The sequence below is a fragment of the Macrotis lagotis genome, chromosome 5, assembly GCF_037893015.1.
Source record: "Macrotis lagotis isolate mMagLag1 chromosome 5, bilby.v1.9.chrom.fasta, whole genome shotgun sequence".
NCBI lineage: Eukaryota > Metazoa > Chordata > Mammalia > Peramelemorphia > Peramelidae > Macrotis > Macrotis lagotis.
Window position 1 is genome coordinate 82,702,459 of NC_133662.1, and position 23,893 is coordinate 82,726,351.

The 23,893-nt window shown below is 37.2% G+C and overlaps 1 protein-coding gene across 5 annotated transcripts in view; it reads right to left on the bottom strand.

The window, feature by feature from the left end:
• Nucleotides 1-23,893, bottom strand: part of MDN1 (midasin AAA ATPase 1) — a 195,378-nt gene that overhangs the window by 26,186 nt on the left and 145,299 nt on the right. For all 5 annotated transcript variants that reach the window (XM_074187146.1, XM_074187144.1, XM_074187145.1 and 2 more), the window contains 17 exons: nucleotides 23,595-23,830; nucleotides 20,588-20,683; nucleotides 19,427-19,521; nucleotides 18,874-18,995; nucleotides 15,466-15,615; nucleotides 14,100-14,209; nucleotides 12,733-12,806; nucleotides 12,005-12,200; nucleotides 9,619-9,781; nucleotides 8,037-8,183; nucleotides 7,312-7,438; nucleotides 6,707-6,812; nucleotides 4,476-4,591; nucleotides 2,899-3,369; nucleotides 2,397-2,617; nucleotides 1,543-1,686; nucleotides 920-1,092 (listed from right to left, as the gene is read on the bottom strand). In XM_074187146.1, coding sequence (XP_074043247.1) covers nucleotides 920-1,092; nucleotides 1,543-1,686; nucleotides 2,397-2,617; nucleotides 2,899-3,369; nucleotides 4,476-4,591; nucleotides 6,707-6,812; nucleotides 7,312-7,438; nucleotides 8,037-8,183; nucleotides 9,619-9,781; nucleotides 12,005-12,200; nucleotides 12,733-12,806; nucleotides 14,100-14,209; nucleotides 15,466-15,615; nucleotides 18,874-18,995; nucleotides 19,427-19,521; nucleotides 20,588-20,683; nucleotides 23,595-23,830 — 2,747 coding nt within the window. The remainder of the gene's footprint in view (nucleotides 1-919; nucleotides 1,093-1,542; nucleotides 1,687-2,396; nucleotides 2,618-2,898; nucleotides 3,370-4,475; nucleotides 4,592-6,706; nucleotides 6,813-7,311; nucleotides 7,439-8,036; nucleotides 8,184-9,618; nucleotides 9,782-12,004; nucleotides 12,201-12,732; nucleotides 12,807-14,099; nucleotides 14,210-15,465; nucleotides 15,616-18,873; nucleotides 18,996-19,426; nucleotides 19,522-20,587; nucleotides 20,684-23,594; nucleotides 23,831-23,893) is intronic.

The window sequence follows — 23,893 nt, forward strand, 5'->3', positions numbered from 1 at the left end:
TTTTTGTGCAGCATTTTTTTTTTTTGGTCCAGACCTGGGATTTCATCAGCATATGGAACTCCCAACAAAAAAATTTTCCACTCTTGTAGACTGGCTCCTATCCATCAATTCCCCTTATTCCCCACAATGGGAATCAAATATTACATGAATAAAATCCAATTTAAGCTTGTCTGGCTTTTTGGCATTCAAAACTATATTTTCTTACCTTCTAGTATTCAGGCATCTATTTCCAAATAGATCAAAGTAGCCATATATCAAAACTAGTCAAAAACCTAGCATATATAGAATCATGGCCATTTTTCAGCTGAGTCACCTTCAAGACAGCCATAATGGTTGTCTTTCATTCTGGAAGAAGACCATGATATCAGGGAGGTGATGCCATGACAAGCACAGGAATTGGATTGGGGGGGGGGGGGGGGGGGGGGGGGGAGACGACAGACCCTGTGCTAAAAGTAAGTCACCAGCCTCCCTTTCTCCTCCAGAGTCATTTGGGTCCAGTGGCCAGATAGGAATCAGTATGATAGGAGATGGCCCTGGATGCAAGGCAATCAGGGTTAAGTGACTTGCCCAAGGTCACACAGCTAGTAAATGTCTGAGGCTGGATTTCAACTCCCATCTTCATAATTTCAAGAACAGTGCACCACCAAGGTGGCTAAAGGTGGTCAGACTGGAGAAGATCAAGTTAAATGAAGTCCCTTTAGAAAATTCTAAAAGTACATGAAATTTTTTTTAAGGTTTTTTGCAAGGCAAATGGGGTTAAGTGGCTTGCCCAAGGCCACACAGCTAGGTAATTACTAAGTGTCTGAGACTGAATTTGAACCCAGGTACTCCTGACTCCAAGGCCACTGCTTTATCCACTGCGCCACCTAGCCACCCCAGATGGCAATACATGAGCTTTTTACTTAAAGAGTCAACCTACCTTGTGTTTCTCTGTCGTACAGTCCTCACCATAAGATTTCAGCCTTTCTAAGAGCTCAGAAATCATTGAGATTATTTTTTGCACGTTTAGAGAATTCACATCGGCCCAGAAGTCATCTTCTAGGAGTTTTGTTAGATGTCCAGACTGTACTCTGTCCATTGAGTCCGCTGTTTCTTTGATGGTGGGAGAAAAACACCATTAATGGAAGAAAGTCATATACCTACCAAAATCTATTCTGTCCAAAGTCACTGAGATAAGAAATTAATGTTCATTAAGCTAACAAGAATCAATGTGCTTTGAGATTTTTCATCAAAATTTCTTTTGTTGTTTTCAATTTCATGCAAAGGTAGTTTTCAACAATCATCTATTTGCAAGTTTTGGAGACCCACATTTTCCTACCACCCTCCTTCCCCCCAAACCTCCTGTGAAAGTGAACAATCTAGTTTAAGTTGTTCATGTAGAATTATGTTTAACATATTTCCATATTAGATATGCTGTGAAAAAGAATTAGACCTAAGGGGGGGGGGACCATGAGAAAGAAAGATAAAAAAGTTAACACACTATGCTTCATCAAAAACTTTTTCACTCAATATAAACTAATCTTTGTCTCATATGAAACTTACCACTCTCCTCTTGTTGTTTGTTATTTTGTTTCTTTTGCTTATTTTTTTCTGCTAAACTCTGGGTGGCAAAGAGAATTGCTTGGATAGCAGCCTCCATTTGTGCTGAGAAATCCTCCACAAATCCTTCATCTGATATATGGTTGCCTTGTGAAATAAAGAATAATCAATAGTTTTACTTGATAACCAGGGAAGTTCCTATAAAAATTCTGTGTATGAAAATTCCATTGGAAGAGTAGAAATATTATAAGGAGAATATGTACAGAAATATAAGATGCTTAAAAGTTACACCCTTGGGCCACATTTATGCACTAAGCCTTTCAGTCTGAAAAAGGCAACATTTATTCTGTCAAACTCCTGTAGTCCTTTTATTTCACATAACTGTATCTTACATGCTCTTTGTCAAGAGCACTGACAAGAATGAGCAAGCAGTATGTTCTAGCAGACCACAGGGAAGTTGAAAAGCAAGGTCACAAAACCTTTACAAATTTTGAACTGGCTACTTTAAATACCTTTTCTTCCAAATTATAGTTTTTCTTTAGATTTAATCTAGATTTGAATTAACATTCATCTAGAGTTGAATGAACATTTATAAAACAAAAGTTAGTGAATTTTTGCTGCTTTAGGTATTCTACTCTTTCCCCCTAAATCTAAAAAGTCAAGTAAAAAAATTATCCTTTTAGGGTGGTGCAGTGCATAGAGCACCAGCCCTGGAGTCAAGAGTACCTGAGTTCCAATCTGACCTCAGACACTTAATAATTACCTAGTTATGTGGCCTTGGGCAAGCCACTTAACCTCATTGCCTTGTAAAAACTAAAAAACAACAACAACAAAAAAAATTGTCCTTTTTACCTTACCTTGTTTGGATGAAGCAAGGAGATGTGATTTCCAGGCAGTAAAATCAGCCATAGCTTTACCAATTTCTCCTCTAATATATTCCAGACTCCTAACTAATGAGACTTGTGCAGTCTGCTCAGCTTCTGTCCCTGGAAGAACGAACAAGGACTCTAGGCCCTGCAACTGAGCTGAGATTTTGGACATGCAATTCAACCCGGCACAGCACACTTCAAAATGTTTCCTGCAATATAGAAACATCACAAAAGTTTAAAGGGTTCCAAGACAATAGAGATTTCCCCAAGCATATATACTAGACAAAGCCCATTTTAGTCAATATTAGCTAGACACATGATATTTTATGCATATTCTTTTATAACTCATGCCCTACCTACAATTAATCCAGCAGTGCAACTGAATGAATCAAAGCAAAAACAGTGCATATTTGTAAATTCCAATCTTTTTCTATGAATGACAGCTTTCAATTGCACAGTGACCAATGGCAACATAGCCCCAGTCACTCACCAAGAATGAAAAAGAGTTTCACAAGCCTGCTGCCTGATTTTGTCCACTTCAGCTTTCACAGTTTTAGCAGCTGTTAGCATCTCAGTCACTCTTGCCATTGACTGCTGCCATAGCTGGTCTGATTTTCGCATTTGACAACCTAGGGGCAGGAAATCTGCAGACAGAGGAGATGGGTAGCTGCCTTCTACTATGATAGTGCTAGGCACTGCCCCAGAAGTCTCTCCCTGAGTGGGCTTGGTTACTTCTGAAGTCCAGGCTCTGCTCTTGTCATCCACACTGCCTGGAGACTGCTCCATGGGACAGCACTGAAGAAACCAGGAGAGCTGCTCTAGGACTATCACACTTTGCATGGACAGGTGCTGCAATTTTTCAGTCCACTGTTGAATGCCATCTTGAGGAGGGAAAGTCACATGATAGCCATGAGCCCCCGACAGTCTGGAATGAATCTCCTGCACACAACTGAGAAGGTTCCTAATGGAAAGAAACCAACCAAAGGTTGTTTAAACTTAAATCTAACAAACATTTATTAATTAATTTATTAATTAATACAGACTAAGCGTATGGCACATCTTGCAAAAGGAGGGACCTGTACGATCTGAGGTGGAGCCTCTTTCATTTGATGAGAGCAATAAATGACTCAAAGTAGTTTGAAAGCAAACACTAGAATCCTAAACAGGAGCTCTGAATACTAAATACCTGCTCACTGGCTCCTATAACCCTCCTACATACTACAGACCATAATTCTTTGAGAGAAGTATCCAGAGTTCTCTCTTATGAAATGAAAAGAATGAAAAAGATTCTAAGAACTCCTAATGAAACACTTAGAATACTTTGTTAAAGTAAACATAATGGATGGTGAGAGGTTATAATAATTACTGCAAGGACAATCTCTGAACCAAGAATATGCAACTTATCAGGACCTTTCCTAAAGGTGCACATTTGCTAATTGCTACCTGGTCTCACAAAGGGGCAGGCTTGCTTTAAACTTTGGCTCTGACATTAGTCATGCACATGTCGCCAAGCCACCTAACATCCCTGTTACTCAACTTCCCCATCTTACAGATAAACATAGTTTATTCAACTTCCCCATTTACAGATAAACATAAACAAGATAAATATCTTACAAATAAATAAAACTTACTGCACTGGGTTGTTGTGGGGGAAATACTTTTAAAACTTGAAGGCTCTATGAAAATATGGCCTATTTTTTACTACTGCTACCAATAAAAAACAAAATCAGGCTCAGTAAGCCTGATCTCTAGAATACAGTTTGGTATTGGCCACCCTACCATTGTGACATTTAGCAAAGGAAAGGTCTCAATGTAATTCATTTATGCTGTCATTTAACATTCAACTCAGAAAGTACTAAACAGATATCCTTCTACCTAAATGAAACACAATAACAAATCCTCACCTTCCTCCTCTGTCAAATCTTTATTTAGAAAAGATTCTGTTTCTATTGTCATCCCTGACAAATCTGAGTTGATTTAATCTGTAGCTTAAACACACAGCTCCTTCCCACTCAATCTAAAATGGCCAACACAATACTACCACCACCCAAGCTGGGCAATCTATACCTAAGAATGATCCACTGTTCTGTCAGGGCAGTCAGTGAGCTCCTCTGGTGGATAAGTGTCTTCATGAGGTGTGCTGAGAATCCTTTACATCTATCAATGATACTCATTCCAATCTCCTGCAAGGGGAAAGTAGAAGGTGGGGCAGGATACAGGAAGAATAACAGTAGAGAATCCCTTTACCATGTAGTTCTCATGCAAGAAGATCTGACAATTAGTTTTTTGTTAGTTTTTTTTGTAAGGCAAATGGGGTTAAGTGGCTTGCCAAAGGCCACACAGCTAGGTAATTATCAAGTGTCTAAGGTTGGATTTGAACCCAGGTACTCCTGACTCCAGGGCTGGTGCTTTATCCACTGTGCCACCTAGCCGCCCCAAGATCTGACAATTAGACATGAGAAATGTCTTTCTGTACCATAGAGCACTCAACACTCATTTTAAAAGTGAGGAAACTAAGGCCAAAAGAAGCTGAATGACTTAATCTAGGGTTACTCACATAAGAAGTTGTGAAGATGAAACTGAATCCCAGTCCTCTCTGACTGAAAATTCAAAGTCCTTTCTACTGCTTTGCACCACTTTAAAGTGAAATGAGCTCTGCTGACATACTGCACTGGTTGACACACAGGCCATTTTTTGTTTTTACACAAGACATTCCCATTGCCTATCATTTGTGCTTTTGGAACTGGCTTTTCTTCATATTTAGAATATAAAACTCCTCAGTTCAACCTACAGAACTCCCTTCTACCTTCAAAACTTAGTTCAAGTACCAACCACATCAATGTGAAATTTTTCCTGATTTCCCCTCCAAAATGGACTTTTAAAAATATATACAAACTGTTCTTGCTTTGACTATATTTGCTGGTGGGCAGCAGGTGTCCATGCAGAAGCCCCTAAGAGTCATGGTGGGGGGAAGGGTCACCCCTTGAGGGGAAACAGAAGGGGAGTCCTGTGGAACAGTATACTAATGTTAAGATAGAACTGGCTGTATTTCTATATGGATAGATCTCCTCCAAGAAAATGAAACATAAAGGTAGGGGACCATGATATTCTTGTCTCTGTAGTCCACACATTAGGCCCATAATCAATGTGTGTGAACATACTGCTGATAGCATCAACTGCCTCACACAGATGCTGAGAGAGAATGTGTGCAAAGCACTTTGTAAAGGTTAAGTCTAGAGGTGGTCAGGTGGTGCAGTGGATAGAGCACCAGCCCTGGAGTCAGGAGGACCTGAGTTCAAATCCAACCTTAGACACTTAATAATTACCTAGCTGTGTGGCCTTGGGCAAGTCACTTAACCCCATGGCCTTGCAAAAAAAAAAAAGCCTAAAATTTTAAAAAGGTTAAGTCTAATAATTATTGGAATATTAAAGAATGGATATGTCTCCCCTGATATCATGTAAATTCCTTAAGGGCAAGGACTTCTTTTCTACAATTGTAGTCCCTAGACTTCAGCATAGCTGGTACTTCACTAACATTAGCCGAGGGACTGAGAGGCCATGCTGCTTCGCCTAAATCTGAATTGTACAAAGCTCACATACACACAAATAAAATCACACTCTTACAAAGCAACCTTACTCTTTAAAAAAAAAAAAAAAAAAAGGATGGGGGCAGCTAGGTGGCACAGTGGAGAGAGAACCGGCCCTGGAGTCAGGAGTACTTGAGTTCAAATCTGGCCTCAGACACTTAATAATTACCTAGCTGTCTGTTTGTGGCCTTGGGCAAGCCACTTAACCCCATTGCCTTGCATAAAAACTAAAAAACAAAACAAAAAAACAGGATGATGAGCAAAATGATAAAGATAACATTAGCGATGAATTAGATATATTGACTTAAATGGAAAAGAAAAATAAAATCTTCAACAGACACATATTTAGTACAATGATTCTAATTATTTTCTGCATGCATATATGACATTTCCATCCCTCCATTTCAAAGAGAGCTAACTTTGAGGTGGCCTATATCCAAGACAATATGCTAAAATAAGCTGATGTTTAAGACAGTATTGATGTGAGCATGACTCATAGAAGGATTTTCTACAAGCTTATTGATAGCTAGGTGATTATTGCTTTCTCCACTTTTAGAGCATAATTAGAAAATAAATTTTTAAAAATAAATTTCCACAGAAATGATATACCTAAATTGTTGCTACTGAAAAGCATCTTAGGTCTATCTTTGAGAGGCTGAAACAATAAAAAAAATCTGTACTTTTCATTCTAGCTATTAACTTTCCTTTTACCTTTGAAGGTGCCAAAAATGCTGCTTGAAGTCTTAAGTGGCGAGCAAGTGATCGATAAAAATATTTCTGACACCCATCCCAGGAGGAAGAGATCTCTGAGAGCAGTCTGGAAGAGAGGAGATACAATTTATGTCTCCAACACCCCCAGGTGTTGGAATGGGTTCCAAGTCAAGTAAACAAAAAGTCCAGTTATAACTAACAGCCAGCTGTCTGAATTCATTTATAGGCACCTGTGTGTTCAGCATTTTGTTCAACATAATCACGGAAACCAAAGCGAAAATCACAGTTGCTGCTCTAAATGAGCTCACTACATTGCTAATGTTCTCTGAGCTCTAGTTAATATCATTTCAAAGGTTAACAAATATCAAAATGTGATTCAAAATCAAAGGCAGTTTAAAGCTATAGAGATGGTATAAGAAATGAACATTCTACAAAAGTAAGCAGAGTTTTGAAGATTTCTGTGGACACAAAATCTGAAGTGAATACAGAACCAGTAGGAAAGGGGAGAAGAGGGTGAGAAGAATCCCTTAGAAAACAAGTTAACTGTCCCTACAGAGTCCATGTTCAGGTATCATTTGTAGTTAAATTCTACCCAAAGCACAAACCTTGCATCTGATTCATGTGAATTGCCAACGATAGATAGTGCACTGTGAAGATCTAATGGATGCAGATGAAGGATATTTTGAAAGTCTTTGGAACGAGCCCAAGTAAGGCCTTTGCGATAGGATAAACCTTAGAAAAGAAATTTTTATTATGAGTTTAAGAAAATAAAAATCATCTTTTAATCTAGTACCCCAGCAGTTCATGCTTCAGCACAATTTTGAAAGGAAACTATAAAGCTGCACACAGAAAATCTTGAGTACAAGAATCCAACAGTATTATTTTCAATGATTTGTAGGCCATTGTTATGTCATCACAAATCTCCACTCTTTGAATTGTCTCTTTTCTTTCTTTGGGAAAAGTAGGAAGAGTGGTAGGAGTTTGTTTACAGATCTGTCATTTCATTGGGAGAGGGATTTTCTGATGAGGTAGCTAACTCTACCAATGTAGAGTTCCGCAATTTATAGCCTTAAAGAAGACTTTGGGGCACTGAGAGATCAAATGACTTAGATAATAGTTCTAAGAATTAAGTCCCTAAACCATTTCTTCCTAGTTCCAAGGTCAGACTTCTATCTACTACACCACACTGTCTTTCTTATTCAGTTGTCTAGGTAAATATACAGACACACATACACAGAGAAAATATTATCCAGGCTGTTTCATTTACAACCTAGCAAAAAAGGATGAAGGACATTAGAGAAATACATTTTTCTTTTAAATGAAGACTCACCAACTTTCATGAGATATTTGAAGAGCTCAGATAAAGCCCGTTGCTTCTGCAAAAGAATATGTTTGACTTCTGATTTCTGTTTTTCCTTATCTGCATTTGGTTCCACAGTTAAGTTCTGTAGTTCACATACAGAGGAAATGACATCACCTGATGTACAGAGAGAAAATAATACACTGAAAGCTTAAGCTTAATTGAGCTACAGAGGGCAACTGAAATGGCTTCTAGTTGTATGATCTAATGGGCAGAGAAGAATGAAGAACCAAGAGAATAATATACTTGGAGAAAGTAAGAAAACAACCCTGGATATTTTTGACTCTAAAAGAGTTCACTACACATTGCTAATGTTCCCTGAGCTCTAGTTAATATCATTTCAAAGGTTAACAAATATCAAAATGTGACTCAAAAATAAAGAAGGAAGTTTAAAGCTATAGAGATGGTATAAGAAATGAATATTCTACAAAAGTAATCAGGGTTTTGAAGATTCCTGTGGACACAAAATCTGAGTTCTGACGATAAAGCATCCTTTCCTCCTCCCAGGAAAGAGGCAGTGGACTACAAGGGATGAAACTCATGTGACCTCAACTGGGTGGGGGCATGCTGGCCCTGGCTCAACAACAAGGATTACCCAGAAAACAGTAACATTGAGAGACTTAAAAAAAACTCTGATCAATGCAATAATCAATTAGGATTTCAAAGGACTTAATAGTTCAAAGTATCTCACTTCTTTTTTTTTTTTAAGGTTTTTGCAAGGCAAATGGGGTTAAGTGGCTTGCCCAAGGCCACACAGCTAGGTAATTATTAAGTGCCTGAGACTGGATCTGAACCCAGGTACTCCTGACTCCAAGGCCTGTGCTTTATCCACTATGCCACCTAGCTGCCCCAAGTATCTCACTTCTTATCAGATGTATATGGAGAATAAATGTGGAAGGAAGCATACATTTTAAGACAACCGATGTATTTTTGTGTACCCACATACATTGTTGAGAAGGAGAGTTAAGAGGCGTCACTGGCAAATGACAGTGCTATGAAAAAGAAAGAAAAGAGAAGCCACTAAGCATCTGTAAAGGAGAAGAAAATGGGGAAGTGTGCTCTGAGGATCTGGAGTCTATAGCTCTACCTCTCACTTAAAAATCCTACCTGAAAAGGAATGAACAAAAAAAATTCAGGGAATGGTGCACTTTCTGTTGTTCTAAACAACAATCTCAAAAACTAATACTTGTCTCTGGGGCAGCTGGGTGGCACAGTGGATAGAGCATCAGCCCTGGAGTCAGGAGTACCTGAGTTCAAATCCAGCCTCAACCTAGCTGTGTGGCCTTGGGCAAGCCACTTAACCCCACTGCTTTGCAAAACAAAACAAAACAAAACACATAACCTAATACTTGTCTCACTTTCATGCTGGTCCCTGCTTGTTTCTCCTCTATTTAAATGGTTTAGTTGCTAAAATCTAATCAACTGTTTTGATCAGGGTCTATAAAGACTGAAAAGGAGCAGAATCTGTCCTGCAACAAACAAATCTCAAACATCTTTCTGAATTTCCTTCCCATAAAATCCATCTTACTACTGTGGGCTTCCACTCACACACCTGTAAAATGATCAAGGTTCTCCACAAGGCAAGGCAACTGGCTCTCCTTTATGATTGTAATATATATCTTCTTCATTCGTTTGGTGAGCTTTGGCAAGCGGTTCTGCAGCAATCCCTCTGAGAGGAAAGGGATGATGTCTTGGCAGATGTCTGGAAGTATAGCCTGCAAAATAAAAGCAGAACACCTTCCATCAAAGCAGATGATAACCAGCTAGCAATAAGGTGCTGTCAAAGTCACATGTCTCAAATGTTAAATATCACTATCATCTTTGATGTCTGAGGGTTACAAAGATTCAATTTCTTAAGTATGGGGGGGGGCAAATAAAAAAATCAAAGGGTGTGTCTCCTGACCTAGAAATTCAGAGACATAACAGTGGGTGATTCTTAGATATGGTACCTTACACTATCAATCCTCACCACTGAAAACATAGGTATTGGCACAAGGCATGAAAAGGAAATGATTGGTAGAATTTTGTTCCCAAAAATGATAAAAGAAACACACGATACGATTTTGAGTGCTAATATGATTGGATTTTGAATTGGAAGATATGGAATGTATCTAGTCCAATTTTTTTTAATACACGTGGTCTGGCTAGATGGTGCAATACCTACAATGGTGGACCTAGAATGTCAAAAGACTTTAGTTCAAAACTGGCTTCAAACACTTACTAGCTATGTGGCCTTGGGACAATTCATTTAATCATCTGTGTCTGTTTCCCCATCCATAAAATGGGAATGATAATCATAGTGTCTCTGTCAAGGACTGTTGCAAAGATCAGATGAAACAACACATCACTTGCAAACCTCAAAGTGCTATGCAAATAAATGCTAGAGGGCTTGGTAAGGTCACACGGGTAGTAAGCAGAAGATCCAGAATTCGAATCTCAGGTCGTCTGACAGCCTGAGCATTATTTCTAATAGCCTCATGGCCTCTAAAATAAAGGGACCTACAAAGGGTGATTTAATGAATGACTTAAGCATTATTAACAACATACTCTAAATAGTTAATCTAATCTAATTGTACTTTTGTTGGGGGGTTGTTTTGAAAGCTAGGAAGAAAGCAGATACCTAGTAAATTTAAGTGACTAAAAGAAATGCTACCTTTGTTTTTCCCAAAAGGCAGTTTCAAAGCATTAGGTCTCTAAAATTCTAAAATGAATATTTGATATCAAATTTTCTACCATCAGCTTAGAGATAACAAAGCTCCAAACATGGAAGTCTTTAATGAATTTGTGCAGAGTAAGCAGAGCCAAGAAGAGAACATATAAAACTAAATTAAAGTAAATCCAGAAGCAGGGAGCAGGGTAGTTGAGAAGAACCAAAGATACAGTCATTAATTATTAACGGACTTACAGCTATGACTTGGAGAACAGATGAAAAAATACACTTCTCTGCTCTTGGTACAGAAAGTCACAGACACTGTTAAATAAGGTTGCCATGCCCTTGGATTTGCTTAAATGTTATCCTTTGTTACATGAGAAGGTTCAATGGCGAAAGAAGATGTCATAAGGAAATGGTATAAAAAGAAAAATGTGGATTTTTTTTAAGGGAAAAATAGAAAGCTCAAGCTTCCAATGTTACCCACTGCGTTAGATATTCAGGGAAAATCAGTCAAAGTGATGTAGCAAGTAGATTAATTTTGAATTTTACCTTTCCCACAGACTTCCCCAAGTGAATAGAAACATCTAAAAAAAAAAACTATCAATCTCTTCTCCAGTGGAAGATTTTTAAACTCCTCAATCCTCTGGTTTTCCTTATAATTATATGGAAAAAGTACAAAAAACACTAAATAGCCCAACCCAACAAGCATTAATTGAAAGTGTATCCTGAGTGCAAGACATTCACTGTGCTAAATACTAGAAACACAAAAACAAATGAGGAAGTGCCCATGACAACCAAGAACTTCCTGAGAAGGGTGGTTTTCCAGCATGTAAACAGATGATCATTGGAAAGGAAAGAGAGAAAGAGAACACTAAGTATAAGGAATAGAAGAGGCTTCCAATGTGAGGTGGTGCAGGAGCTGAACCAAGGTGAGAGGGCTCTCCCTACCTGCAGTCTCTCATGAGTTCTCCTCACTCTGATACAAGATGACCTTCTCATGTAGGTTTGCTGACCAGGAATGCCAAAGGCAAGGGTATAAACAGCACTATGAATGACTGAAGTGTTCTCCATAGGCTAAAGGGCTAAGATTGAGCTCTCCAGCAGCTATGCTTCAATTGCTCTGTCACAGTCAAGTTCTTTAGTTGGACAAACAACTAAAGTCTGAAAACTTCTTAAAGCTCTAACTGCCCTATCTGGGTGAGAGGGACAGTCCCATAAAGAGCCAGAATCTATCATTTCAAAAAAGCAAAAATGAAAGAAAATTTCCCAGAAGATGATGACATACCTGGGTACTGCCTGGTCTGGCTAAGAGAGTTTCCATCAGCATGATGTTCAGACTCTGAATTGGAGTCTTCTCCTCATCTGCTGCTGATTGTCTCTGGAGACAGTCCAGCTGCTCTTCTTGGGTACTTTCCACCAAGAAAGGCCTGCAGGGCTCACTCAAGACAGCTTCAAATTTCTTCATGAACTTAAAAAGGGTCCTGACCACAACCAGTGATAGCAATAGGGGATAGGTAAAGATAATTCAGGGGAGAGAAATACTTAAAAACCTTTATCAAGTTCACATACTTTATACAAGTCCTCTATTTTATTTCTTACACTGCTATAATTAAAATAACAGTACTCTTTTACTTTGCAGAAGCAAATACTATGTCACAGGTTCTGAACCTGGGGGTCTATGAATGTGTGTGTTTGTATGTGTTGAATTTTGATAACTATTAAAATAAAATTGGTTTCCTTCATAATCCTACATGTGTTCTTTAATACATTTAGAAATATTATTCTGAGAAGGGATCTATAAGCATCAGCAGATTAACAAAGGGTTAATGATACAAATGAGAATCCCTGCAGTAGGCACTTAAGGTATGCTGTACATGCAAACACAAAATCTAGGAACTTTCAGAAGATCAGTGCTATATGCTGTCCAACCACTGTTTAAAATGGATTATGGTCATATACTTGCTGCCCATTATAAAAACTAAACTTAAACTTCAGAAAGAGTCTTATTACTACCTGTGTGTCTTTTCCACAGACTGTTTTATAGCCCAGAAGCTAACATCATTCCACTTGGAGATCTTAACAAATTCCTGTAATATAAACAGAAAGCAAAGACTTATTTATATAATCTGGCATAAGGTTTATTTTTAGGACCACAGACTTAAGAGACTTAAATTACCTCAAAGACCTGTTAGTCCAAACAGGGTTACTAGTTCAATACCTTCATTTTTATAGATGAGAAAACTGAGACATTTTATAGATGAGAAAAAAATAACTTGCCCAACATCACCTAGGTAGTAAGGGGGCATAGCCAAACTTTCAAGTCCAAGTCCTCAGGTTCCAAACTCAACCCTCTTTCTTTAGCATCATGTTTCAAAATGCTTATACAACCCAGGAACAGGACCAGAATCCATCTGCGAACTACAGTGCTGGCAGTGTGACTGCTAGTAACTCAAACAAGCTTCAAGGAAAGGCCACTATTCTATATGTGATGTTAGAGAAAGGCCAGTTCACTCACGAGTGAAGGGATTCCCACTCCTAGAGGACCCTACATGTAGGGTCTGTGTAACAGCTATTAAAATCAATGATCCAGGGTGGCTAGGTGGCGTAGTGGAAAAAGTACTGGCCCTGGAGTCAGGAGTACCTGGGTTCAAATCCGGTCTCAGACACTTAATAATTACCTAGCTGTGTGGCCTTGAGCAAGCCACTTAACCCTGCTTGCCTTGCAAAAAAAACCAAAAAACAAAAACCTAAAATCAATGATCCACTGAGTATTCCTTTGTCCCAGTCCTTGGGTGCTATACCCCAGAGAAATGGTCAATTCCTATCATTACTGCCCTTAAATCCAGCAAAGGAGTCTCCGTGCACTAAGTAAAAACCTTTATGAAGGAGGATTATCTGATTCAATGGAAAGAGCATTCAACCAAGAGTCACAGGACCTCAATGTGCTTCCTAGCTCTGCTACTTATTACCTGTAGGCCTTAATTTATTCATTTTGAAAATAAGGAAGTTGGGCAAGAAGAAGACTACCACTAAAGTACCTTCAGATCCCAAGTCTACAATTCTTTCGAATTTTAAATAAAAACAGTATGACCAAATAGTTCTTAGCAAACCGAAGACTAAAAAGAAGATAAGAAATGGAGGTAGAGAACAATGATCACATATAACTCTAGGGGACATGACATAAAAACGGGAAGTCATGAACCTTGAAAACTCACATTTTATTATCTTGTTTTGTGGTAATCACTTCTCCTTTCCCAAATTACTGTTCTTTCACAAAATCATCATAACTGTTTGATTTGTAAAATTAAAGAATAATCTAAAATAACTGTGCATTTCCTTAAGTGTTCTGATGAGACACTCATGACAAAAGCTTCTCTTACCTTTAGCTCTTTTTCCAATGGAGATCGAAGTTCCTCAATTCGGGCCTGGATTCTGTCTGAGAACTGTTTATAATAATGGTACAAATTCCAAAGAATGCTGCAAAGTGATTCTGAAAAAAATTAGAGGAAAAAAAAGAGTAACAACTGCTTCTAAAAGGAAGCTTTCCCCTAGCACCATAACCATGAGTGATCTTAAACCTGGGAACATCATTAAATTCCAAACCTCTTTGACCCAGATGGTGCAGAGTCCTTGAGACTCTGCATCTTCAGTGAAGATCATTCTCTTATTTTTCTTTATAACATCTGATTCAATGATAATATTCCTGCAGAGACTGAATACTTTATTGGTGATCTTGCTAGAAGTTAGTAGTAACCATAGGTCAACATAGGGACTTTTTCCTTTGATTCCAGTTCAGCCTTCTAAATTCTTCAGTTACTTTGGAAGAGGATCCTGTTCCCATCTCCTTAGCCCCATAAAAAGCAGAATCCAAGGTTAAAAGAAAGGATTTTTAAAATAATCACTTAAAAAAATTAGAAGCCAGCAAATATTGTGTGTCTTTCCATCTGGATTGAAAGTAGGCTGCCAAAAAAAAAATGTTTGGGCCATTCATTTATCAATTTATCCTTGACCACATGAATAGACATCATTCTTTAACTGATTTAACTGATCAGCTCAATACTTTTCTGTACTTATTTACTCATTCTACATTAAAATAAAGAAATAAGGGTTATCCTATAAACAACAGCAAGAAAATGTCATATACTTTTTCCCCCTTGTGCTAGTTTATTAATGCATTATATGAATACAGGGTATACATAATACAACTAGAGTAATAACTCCTTTTATCAAGGCAGGACATCACTTTCTCTTATACCAGGACTCAGTAAACTACAACTTATAATAAAACAATTTAAAAATGTAAAAAAAATTCTTAGAAGGAGAGGGAATTGGGACAGAAAGGGGAAATAGAAGGTGCAAGAGTCAGCCTGCAGATGAGCCTAGCTTCTGACTTCTATCTTAAGAGTTGCTGAGAGCATCTAGAGGTTAAGTGAGTGGTTCAAGGTGGCACAATTACCTAGGTCTTAAAGGTTTCAGAAAAACTTTGTAACCACTCGCCTTACTGCCTTTTCAATGGAATATAGGAATAACATATATACACTACGTCCTTTTAAAAAACAAACTCTTAGGGCAGCTAGGTGGCGTAGTGGATAAAGCACAAGCCTTGGAATCAGGAGTACCTGGGTTCAAATCTGGTCTCAGACACTTAATCATTACCTGTGTGGCCTTGGGCAAGTCACTTAACCCCATTTGCCTTGCAAAAAAAAAAAAAAACAAACAAAAACAAAAACAAAAAAAACCTCTTACCTTTTCCTTCCACCTGTGGCATCAACAAGACATGACAATGGAAAACCAGCAGCATCTGAAGTCGTACATGGAATTCCCCCAAGGAGGCTCCTTCAATGAAAGCTTGTAAAGTGCTGACCAACATTGTCAATGCCATTTGCTTATCACATTCTAGAAAGAATTTAAACAGAGGAGTAGGTCTTTCTGGCCCATCTGACACCAGATATAATATCAAGGTTCTGATGTAGATGAGATAATGAAAAAAGGGACATTTGGTTGAAAAGGTTTGACACTGAATTAAGAAATGGCCTAATAAAAGCATGAAATGAATTTATCTTTTAACTCAAATTTATATATGTACTTGTTGTCTCCTCTCACTGATAAGTTCCCTGAGAGACTGAGACAGATTCACTACCTCTACCCTAGTACTAACTGAATTCTAGCATGATGAAGGAATTTAGTGATGGATTAATTGCATGAAATAGAAAAATGTGTTATTTGACAAGAAACATGAGGTGTTTTACAGTCTGCTGGAGAGAGGACATTTCAAGGAAATCTAGGTATCAGAACTGATTAGCTCTTCCAGTGTGGACTGTGAAGAGGTCTGCTAAAATCTGCCTATTCTTCTATAAAATCGGGATGAGGATAATCCAAGTCCTAATAAGGACAAGTACCACTAAAACCACATCTTGAAAAACTGATAGGAAAACTTCCCTCCCTTGAGTGAGGGGGACCTAGGAAGGAGCTTGACCTCAGTCAATTTTAACTAGTATTCCTACTAGGTAGTAAGTAAAGTTGCTTCCACCCACTCAAGGGTAAAAGGATTGCTAGTGGACTTCATATTCAAAACCTTTTAAATCCAGTTCTTTGGGAAAAGCTCTTATCAGCTACCATTCATCTAATCAATCACAAAGCATTTTTAAAGCACCTACAAAGTCCAAGGAAGTGAACAGGCAGCACTGGGGATATAAATACTTAGAATGAAGGAATCCCCAGTCATAAGGATTTTCCTGGGGGGAGACAAGTCAATACATAAAGACAATAAAGACAAAAAAAAAAAATACAAAATAGATACAAGGTAGTATGGGAAGAAAAAGAGAAGAAAGAGGTTCAGGGTATGGGAAAACAACTAGCAGAGAACTAGGAAAACTTTATCTAGAAAGTGACACTACTTCCCAAAAATTGTTGGGAAAACTGGAAATTAATATGGTAAACACTAAACATAGACTTACATCTCACACCCTATATCAAAATAAGGTCAAAATGGATACAGAATTTAGACAGAAAGGACAATACCACAGACCAATGAATAGAACAAGAAATCTTCTTTCTGGCAGACATATGGAAAGGGGAGAATTTTATGAGCAAACAAGAAATATATTATGAATTGCAAAATGGATGATTCTGACTATTAAAGTAAAAAAATTTTGCACCAATAAAAGCTGCTAAGATTAGAAGGAAAACAAAAAGCTGGTAAACAATTTTCATAGCTAGGGTTTCTGATAAAGGTCTCTAAAATATACAAAGAAGTGAACCAAATTTATAAAGTTACAAATCATGCCCCAATTAATAAATTGTTAAAGGATATGAACATGCAGTTTTCAAATGAAGAAATTAAAATATGTAATCATGTGAAAAAATTCTCCAAATCATTACTGATTAGAGAAATGCAAATTAAAACAATTATGAGGTACCAACTCACACCTATCACATTGGCTAAGATGACTAAAAGGGAAAATAATCAATGTTGGAGAGGTTGTGGGAGGATTGGGACATTAAAACCCTATTGGGGGCGGCTAGGTGGCGCAGTGGATGGAGCACTGGCCTTGGAATCAGGAGTACCACAGTTCAAATCCTCAGACACTTAATAATTACCTAGCTGTGTGGCCTTGGGCAAGCCACTTAACCCCATTGCCTTGCAAAAAATCTAGGAAAAAAACCCCACTATTGGTGGAATTGTGAACTGATTCAACCATTCTGGAGAGCAATATGGAACTATGTCCAAAGAGCAATAAAATTGATCATGCCCTTTGACCCAGCAATACCAATATTAGGCCTATATCCAAAAGAAATAATAAAAAAATGGGAAATGTCCCAAATGTTCCAAAATATTCATAGCAGCTCTTTTGTGTGGTGGCAAAGAATTGACAACTGAGGGTACACCCATCAATTGGGGAATGGCTGAACAAGTTATGGTATATGAATGTTATAGAATACTACTGTTCTATAAGAAACCATGAATGGTCGAACTCTAGAGAAGCATGGAATGAATTACAGGAACTAATGCTGAGTGAAGGAAGCAGAACCAATACAACATTGTACAATTAACAACAACACTGTGAGTTGATCAACCCTGATAAATGCAGCTCCTCTCTGCAGTCCAGAAAGTTATGACAACCCTGGGAGACTTTTTATGGACAATACTATACACAACCAGAGAAAGAAAAACAAAACAAAACAAAGAAAAACCTATAGAATCTGAATGAATACTTTTAAAAAATTTATCTTGTGTTTTGATTCTCTTTCTTTTCCCTTAGTCCTAATTCCTCATACTGAAAATGACTAATCTGTAAACATGTTAAACACAAATGCATATGTACAATGTTCACCAGACTGTTCGCCACTGAGGGAGGTGGGAAGGGAGCATAAAAGGAAATTATGTAGCTTATAAATATGTATATGCATGTGAATTAATGTTGAAAAAATTTCCTATCATGTAACTGGAAAAATAAAATAAAATATCAATTAGGGTGAAAAAGTGGTGAGTTGCATCTTGAATAAAAGGATTTTATAAAGCACAAGTGAAATGAGAACACATTCCAGGCACAATGGGAAGCCAAAAACAAGACAAAGAGATGAGAAATGGACGGTAAGTCACATGGGAGGAACAGAGAAGCTAAGTTTGACTGAACTTAAGAGCTTTATTGTGTGTGTGTGTGTGGGGGGGGATGCACTATAAAATAACAGGGAAAGAGAGAGGGGACAGTTTATAAAGGACTTTAAAAATTAAATAGAAGTTTACATTTTGTCCTAAAGCAAACAGGAATCTATTAGAATTGACTTAGTAAAAAAGTAATATAATCAGATATCTACTTAAGAAAAATCACTTTGGTATCAGTGTGTAAGATGAACTGAAATGGAAAGAGTCTAGAGGGAGGGAGAGAGAGAGATCAATTTAAGAGGCTATAACAATATCAGGCAAAAAATGATAAAGGACTGAACTAAAGGGCAAGTATGTGGGTAAAGAGACAGTGTCATAATATGTAATTATATTATATAGTAGAGATAAAAAATAGCGGATCTGGCAAATGATTAATCCTGCAAATGAAGATGAGTGAGTAGTTTAGGATAAGGCAATGGTTAATTTCTAAAATGAGTTCACATACTCTATGTTAAGAGCCCAAAGTGTAAAGTATTAGAGATCCTTACCTTCCTTCCTTTCTGTTTGCTCTTGCATATGCTTTTCAAGCATCTGATAGACAGAAAACCAGTGTCTGGTGGATTTTTCTGTATGTCGTTTCATGGTATTATCTAGACTCATGGACCAACAGCTGAAATGTGAGAAAAGAGACCCATGCTGGCTGTCAGAAACATATCCTGGATTAGAGAAGCAAGTAATAAACAGTTATAGTGCTCTTTTCCCAAGTGAATGCATTTAAGAGAAATCCCAGATCTGTTGTGGGATTCAAATTAGTTCATAGTTAATTGATGGAATGTCAAAACCATGTACAGTATGTGACACATCCATTTCAAAATACAATCATCAACTTGGAAAAACCCTACTAAAATGCAGAATCACAAGATTTGTGTGTTCATAAAACATAAATAATATTACCTTTTAAAACTAAGAGAACATACAATCAAGATCACATGATCTTGATTAAATGATCCAATTCTATTTGAGTTTGAACCAACTGATTAGGGCATTGGGAGACTAAGAAGTTGGGGACAAAGTTGGGAAGTAGATGTTAATACCACTTACTTAAGCTCCAATTTACGCCACTTGATGATTAAATGACTGACCAAATTAAGATGTTTACGTAGGGACAGAGTTCGGCTGGCATTCTCTTCCCAATCCTAAAGGAAACAAAAAGTATCCCTTTATTAAATAAGTGATTGGAGAATGTGAGAGCACCAAAAGGCCTTTCCTTCTTTAATGGGTTCCTTCCCTATAATGCATAAAGTCTCTTTTATCATTCTCTTTTACAAAGAGGGATAGCTGCTAACAGAGCATAGTAGTTATGGTGATGAATCTGAACTAATGTCACCTACCTACAATCTTCAACTTGCCATTTTTTAAACATTCAGCACACATTCATAAAAACAGTCAGCTAGGGGTGAAGGAGGTCTGTGATTATGAAATAATGGTGCGACAATGTGCTAAGCAACTGAGTCTTAATGTAAGTTTATAAATTCTTAATTTTCTCAATAAACTGTGCTCTTTTCTGAGTCAATCAACAATAAAGTTTTAAAAAGGCAAAAGCTTTGCTAAGTTGAAGTCAAATGAAGAACAGCTTAAAGAAAAAAAAAGCTGAGGTCAACTTGGTTCCAGCATTCACTTTGGTCAAATCAATCTTGTGGAGTTTTGATCTTCTCATCAATAAAAGAATGGGATTATTTAATCTCCTGTGCTTCTTATCATGGCATAGAGGTGATCTTGTTTCTCAAAGGTTATGCCAAGTGTAACACAAGTCTGGAAGGTTAGTAATATTAATCAGCAATGTTTTCTATATATGATTAAATAACATGAGTATATAACAATTATATTGTATATAATATGTAATTATATTATAAATAACCAAAATAAGTAGCAAATACATTTTCAGAAATAGTATAACATAAGAAGAGACTTGGCTTCAGAGTCAGAGAAATGTTATTCCAAGTCCTACATTTGACACCATGATTAGGTGACCCACAGGCAAGTCACTTTAATTCTTAGAGGACTCCAACGGTCCTCTAAGACTATAAGTTGCAGAATCGTTGCAGATCTAAACTGATGGAAGGGGTTTGCTCCTGAAGAGTTTCCTAGGTCAATCACAGGGAAATCATAATTCTGATCCTGCCCACCTGTGACATCAATGCTCCCCCCGCTTGCAAAAAACAACCCCCCCCAAAAAACCAAAGAACTTTAATATTACCTTACCTGTGACTTTGCCAAGAGAATCTCTAAGCCATTCAGAAACTTTGAAAGAGGACTAGAGAGTGGAAAACTTCTTATTCTGTCCATCACAACCATAAGCTAAAAAATGAAGAAAACTTATTATATCTTGAACGCTGATCATCAGCACACTCTTCCGTCCATACTTAACAACACCCTTAAGAGAACCTGAAATCCAAGAACCACTTGTTTCCTACTTTAAAAATAAGATAGACCATGCATTAAAATCAAAGAATAGAAGAACTAGAAGTCATATGAAGGCAACAGGCTAGCTAGCCCTAACTAAGCTGAGCACATTTAAAGGCTATAATGAATTGGGATCAAGTCTCCCATGGGAATGCCATTTAAGTCAGTTGAAAAATTGCAATTACAAATGTATGATTTTGAAAACACGTTTTATTCTGATAGGTTTGAGTAAATTCAGGGCTTATGTGAATCTATGTATATGCACTGACAGACAAAATAAGATGGTAGCATGGAGACACTTTTGAGCTTTCTTTTAAAACATTCCCACTCAAGTATTCTGTTCCAGACAAATTAGACTAGCTTCCATTCCATACTATCTTACCTTTGCATCTTTTTGCCAACTATTCCCCTATGGAACATCCCTGGAATGTTACTTTTCCTGTTGTTGAACTTCAAGGCCCAATTTAAATGCTACCTGCTTCAAGAAAGATTTCCTAATATCACCCAGAAATAAATACCTCTCTTCTATTAGATTTTATACTATACTTCTCTTTTACACTTATCTCATTCATATATTTATATTTGCCATACTAGATTGTAAGCTTTTAAATGGCAGCACAAATATTCTATTTTTGGAATTCAGGCAATAAAATTATTCACGGAGAAGAACTTGGTCAAACTTATGCCTTAGTAAAAAACATCACTTTAGCAGTTGTGTGAAAAACAGATTGAAAAGAAAACTGAGGGAAAACAAATAGGAAGTTATTACAATACTCTAAGCAGGAGTTGATAAGTACCAGAAATAGGGGGGAGAGGATAGAAACCTGGGGAAGGGGATGATGAAAGTGAGAGAGACAAAGAAAATGAATTGTTTTGGATTTGTTGCATTTGAGCTTATGGAACACCAAATACAAAATATCAGCTGATGATGTGGGACTAAACAGTTCAAGAGGAACACCAGGGATGGATATATACACACCAGGACATCATCTATAAAGAAAATAACTGAACCCAAGGGAGTTAATGAGATCAGTATCAGGGAAGGAATATAATCAGAAAAAAAAATATAAAGTCCTAAAACAGAGCTTTTAGGAAATACTCAGTGAATGGGAAGGACACTGGTGATGAAGATCAAAAAGATCAGGAAAGAGTCACCAAGAGAGTGCATTCCCAAAAAGCCAGAGTAAAAAGGACAGATACAGAGAAGGAGGCTGTCAATAGTGTCAAATGCTTCAGAAGTCAAGGATTAATAAAAATCCCTAAGTGGAGACAAATAAGAGATCATTCAACAATGGAGAATGCACTATTTCTAATTTGGAGCATTTTTCATATAACTATAAATAGCTTTAATTTCTTCATCTGAAAGCTGCCTGTTCATATCCTTTGACCATTTATCAATTCAGGAATGACTTGTATTCTTATAAATTTGCTTCAGTTCTCTACATATTTTGGAAAGGAGATCTTTATCAGAAATACAAGCTATGTCCTTCCTCCTTCCAGACCTAAGGCCCTGACCTTCAACCTGATTTGGGTTGTATTGTTATTTTGGTGGGGGAGCCAGGGAACACAAGCCCTGGAAGAGCACACAAAAGAGGTCCCTCCCCAAAAGGCAAAATCTCCAATGAGGGACCTGGATCATTCCCAGGAGGAGGGAGGGGATTGACCTTTTTTTTTTTTATTACCTTCCAGTCTCCTACTGAACCCTGACCAGCTGGCCTGGCCAATTTAATCAGCAATCCACGTGGTCTTCTCTTTAAGCTCTTTTTAAATTTTTTATTACTTTCTTAATATGCTATAACTTCCTTTAATAAATCTATTTTCTTTCTTAAAAAAAAAAAAGAAATATAAGCTGTGAAAATTGTTTCCCAGCTTTCTGTTTTCTTTCTAATTTTAGCTGCACTGGTTTTATTTGTGCAGAAACTTTTTAAGTAAATATAGTCAAAATCATCCATTTTGCAATTTAAAAGGTTCTCTATTTCTTGTTTTAGTCATAAATTTCTCCCCTTTCCAAAGATTCAGCAGATAGAATTTTTCTATATCTCTTAATTGTCTATTTTTGACCTTCTTTGATAGAGAATAGTAAGTTCTTATCTCAGAAGCTAATGTCTCCGAGCTTATCAAACAGATTACTGAAGTCATTTACTACTGTTTCCTTTGTTCCTATTCTGATCTATTACTGTATTTATTAACCATTATCAGGCAGTTTTGATGACTATCACTTTATAATATAGTTTTAGAGTTGGCACAGCTAGGTCACCTTATTTTGAATATTTTTTCAACAATTCCCTTTGATATTCTTGACCTTTTGTTGCTCCAGCTGTATTGTTACTATTTTTTCTCCTTCTGTTAAACAGTTTTTTAGTAGTTTGATTGGTATGGGGGCTATTTGGGTCAATTTTTATTACATTAGCTTGGCCTGATGTTTTTCCAATTGTTTAGATCTGACTTTATTTGTGTGAGAAGTATTTTGTAATTGTATTCACAGCTTCTGCATGTTTTCAGAGGTAGATTCCCAAGTATCTAATGTTATCTCTAGTTACTTTAAATGGAATTTCTCTATATCTTGCACTTGTGCTTTGTTATTCAAATATACAAATATTGATGATTTATATGGGTTTATTTTATATCCTGCTACTTTACTGAAATTGTTAATTGTTACAAGTTTTTTAGATTATTTTCTCTAAGTATGCCATCATATCATCTGCAAAGAATGAAAGTTTTGAGAATGCACAATTTCAGTTGAATAATGAGGTCAAATACTAAAGTATAGACATTAGAACCAAATATGAGACTTCTCTCACTTTACCTGCATGAGGGCTGGGTGCTCTGGCCAGTCCTGTAGAAGTCGATTTACTTCTTCAGTGAAGTCATGCAGCACAGGTTGGCATTGTCTAACTTCCTTTATGTTGGGATGCTGGTAAAAGTCATATGGTCCATCAGGTTTCAAAGTCAGGTCTGAGTCTGTCTCTTCAAAAAGACTGTTGTAGAAGAGGGTACCACCCAAAAGCTGGCTGCCCAGAACTCTGTCATTCACCTCTGTGCCTGCAATGTCAGATAACAAGAATGAGACTGATGACCATAGGGCTGAGTCTCTTATTGGTTTAA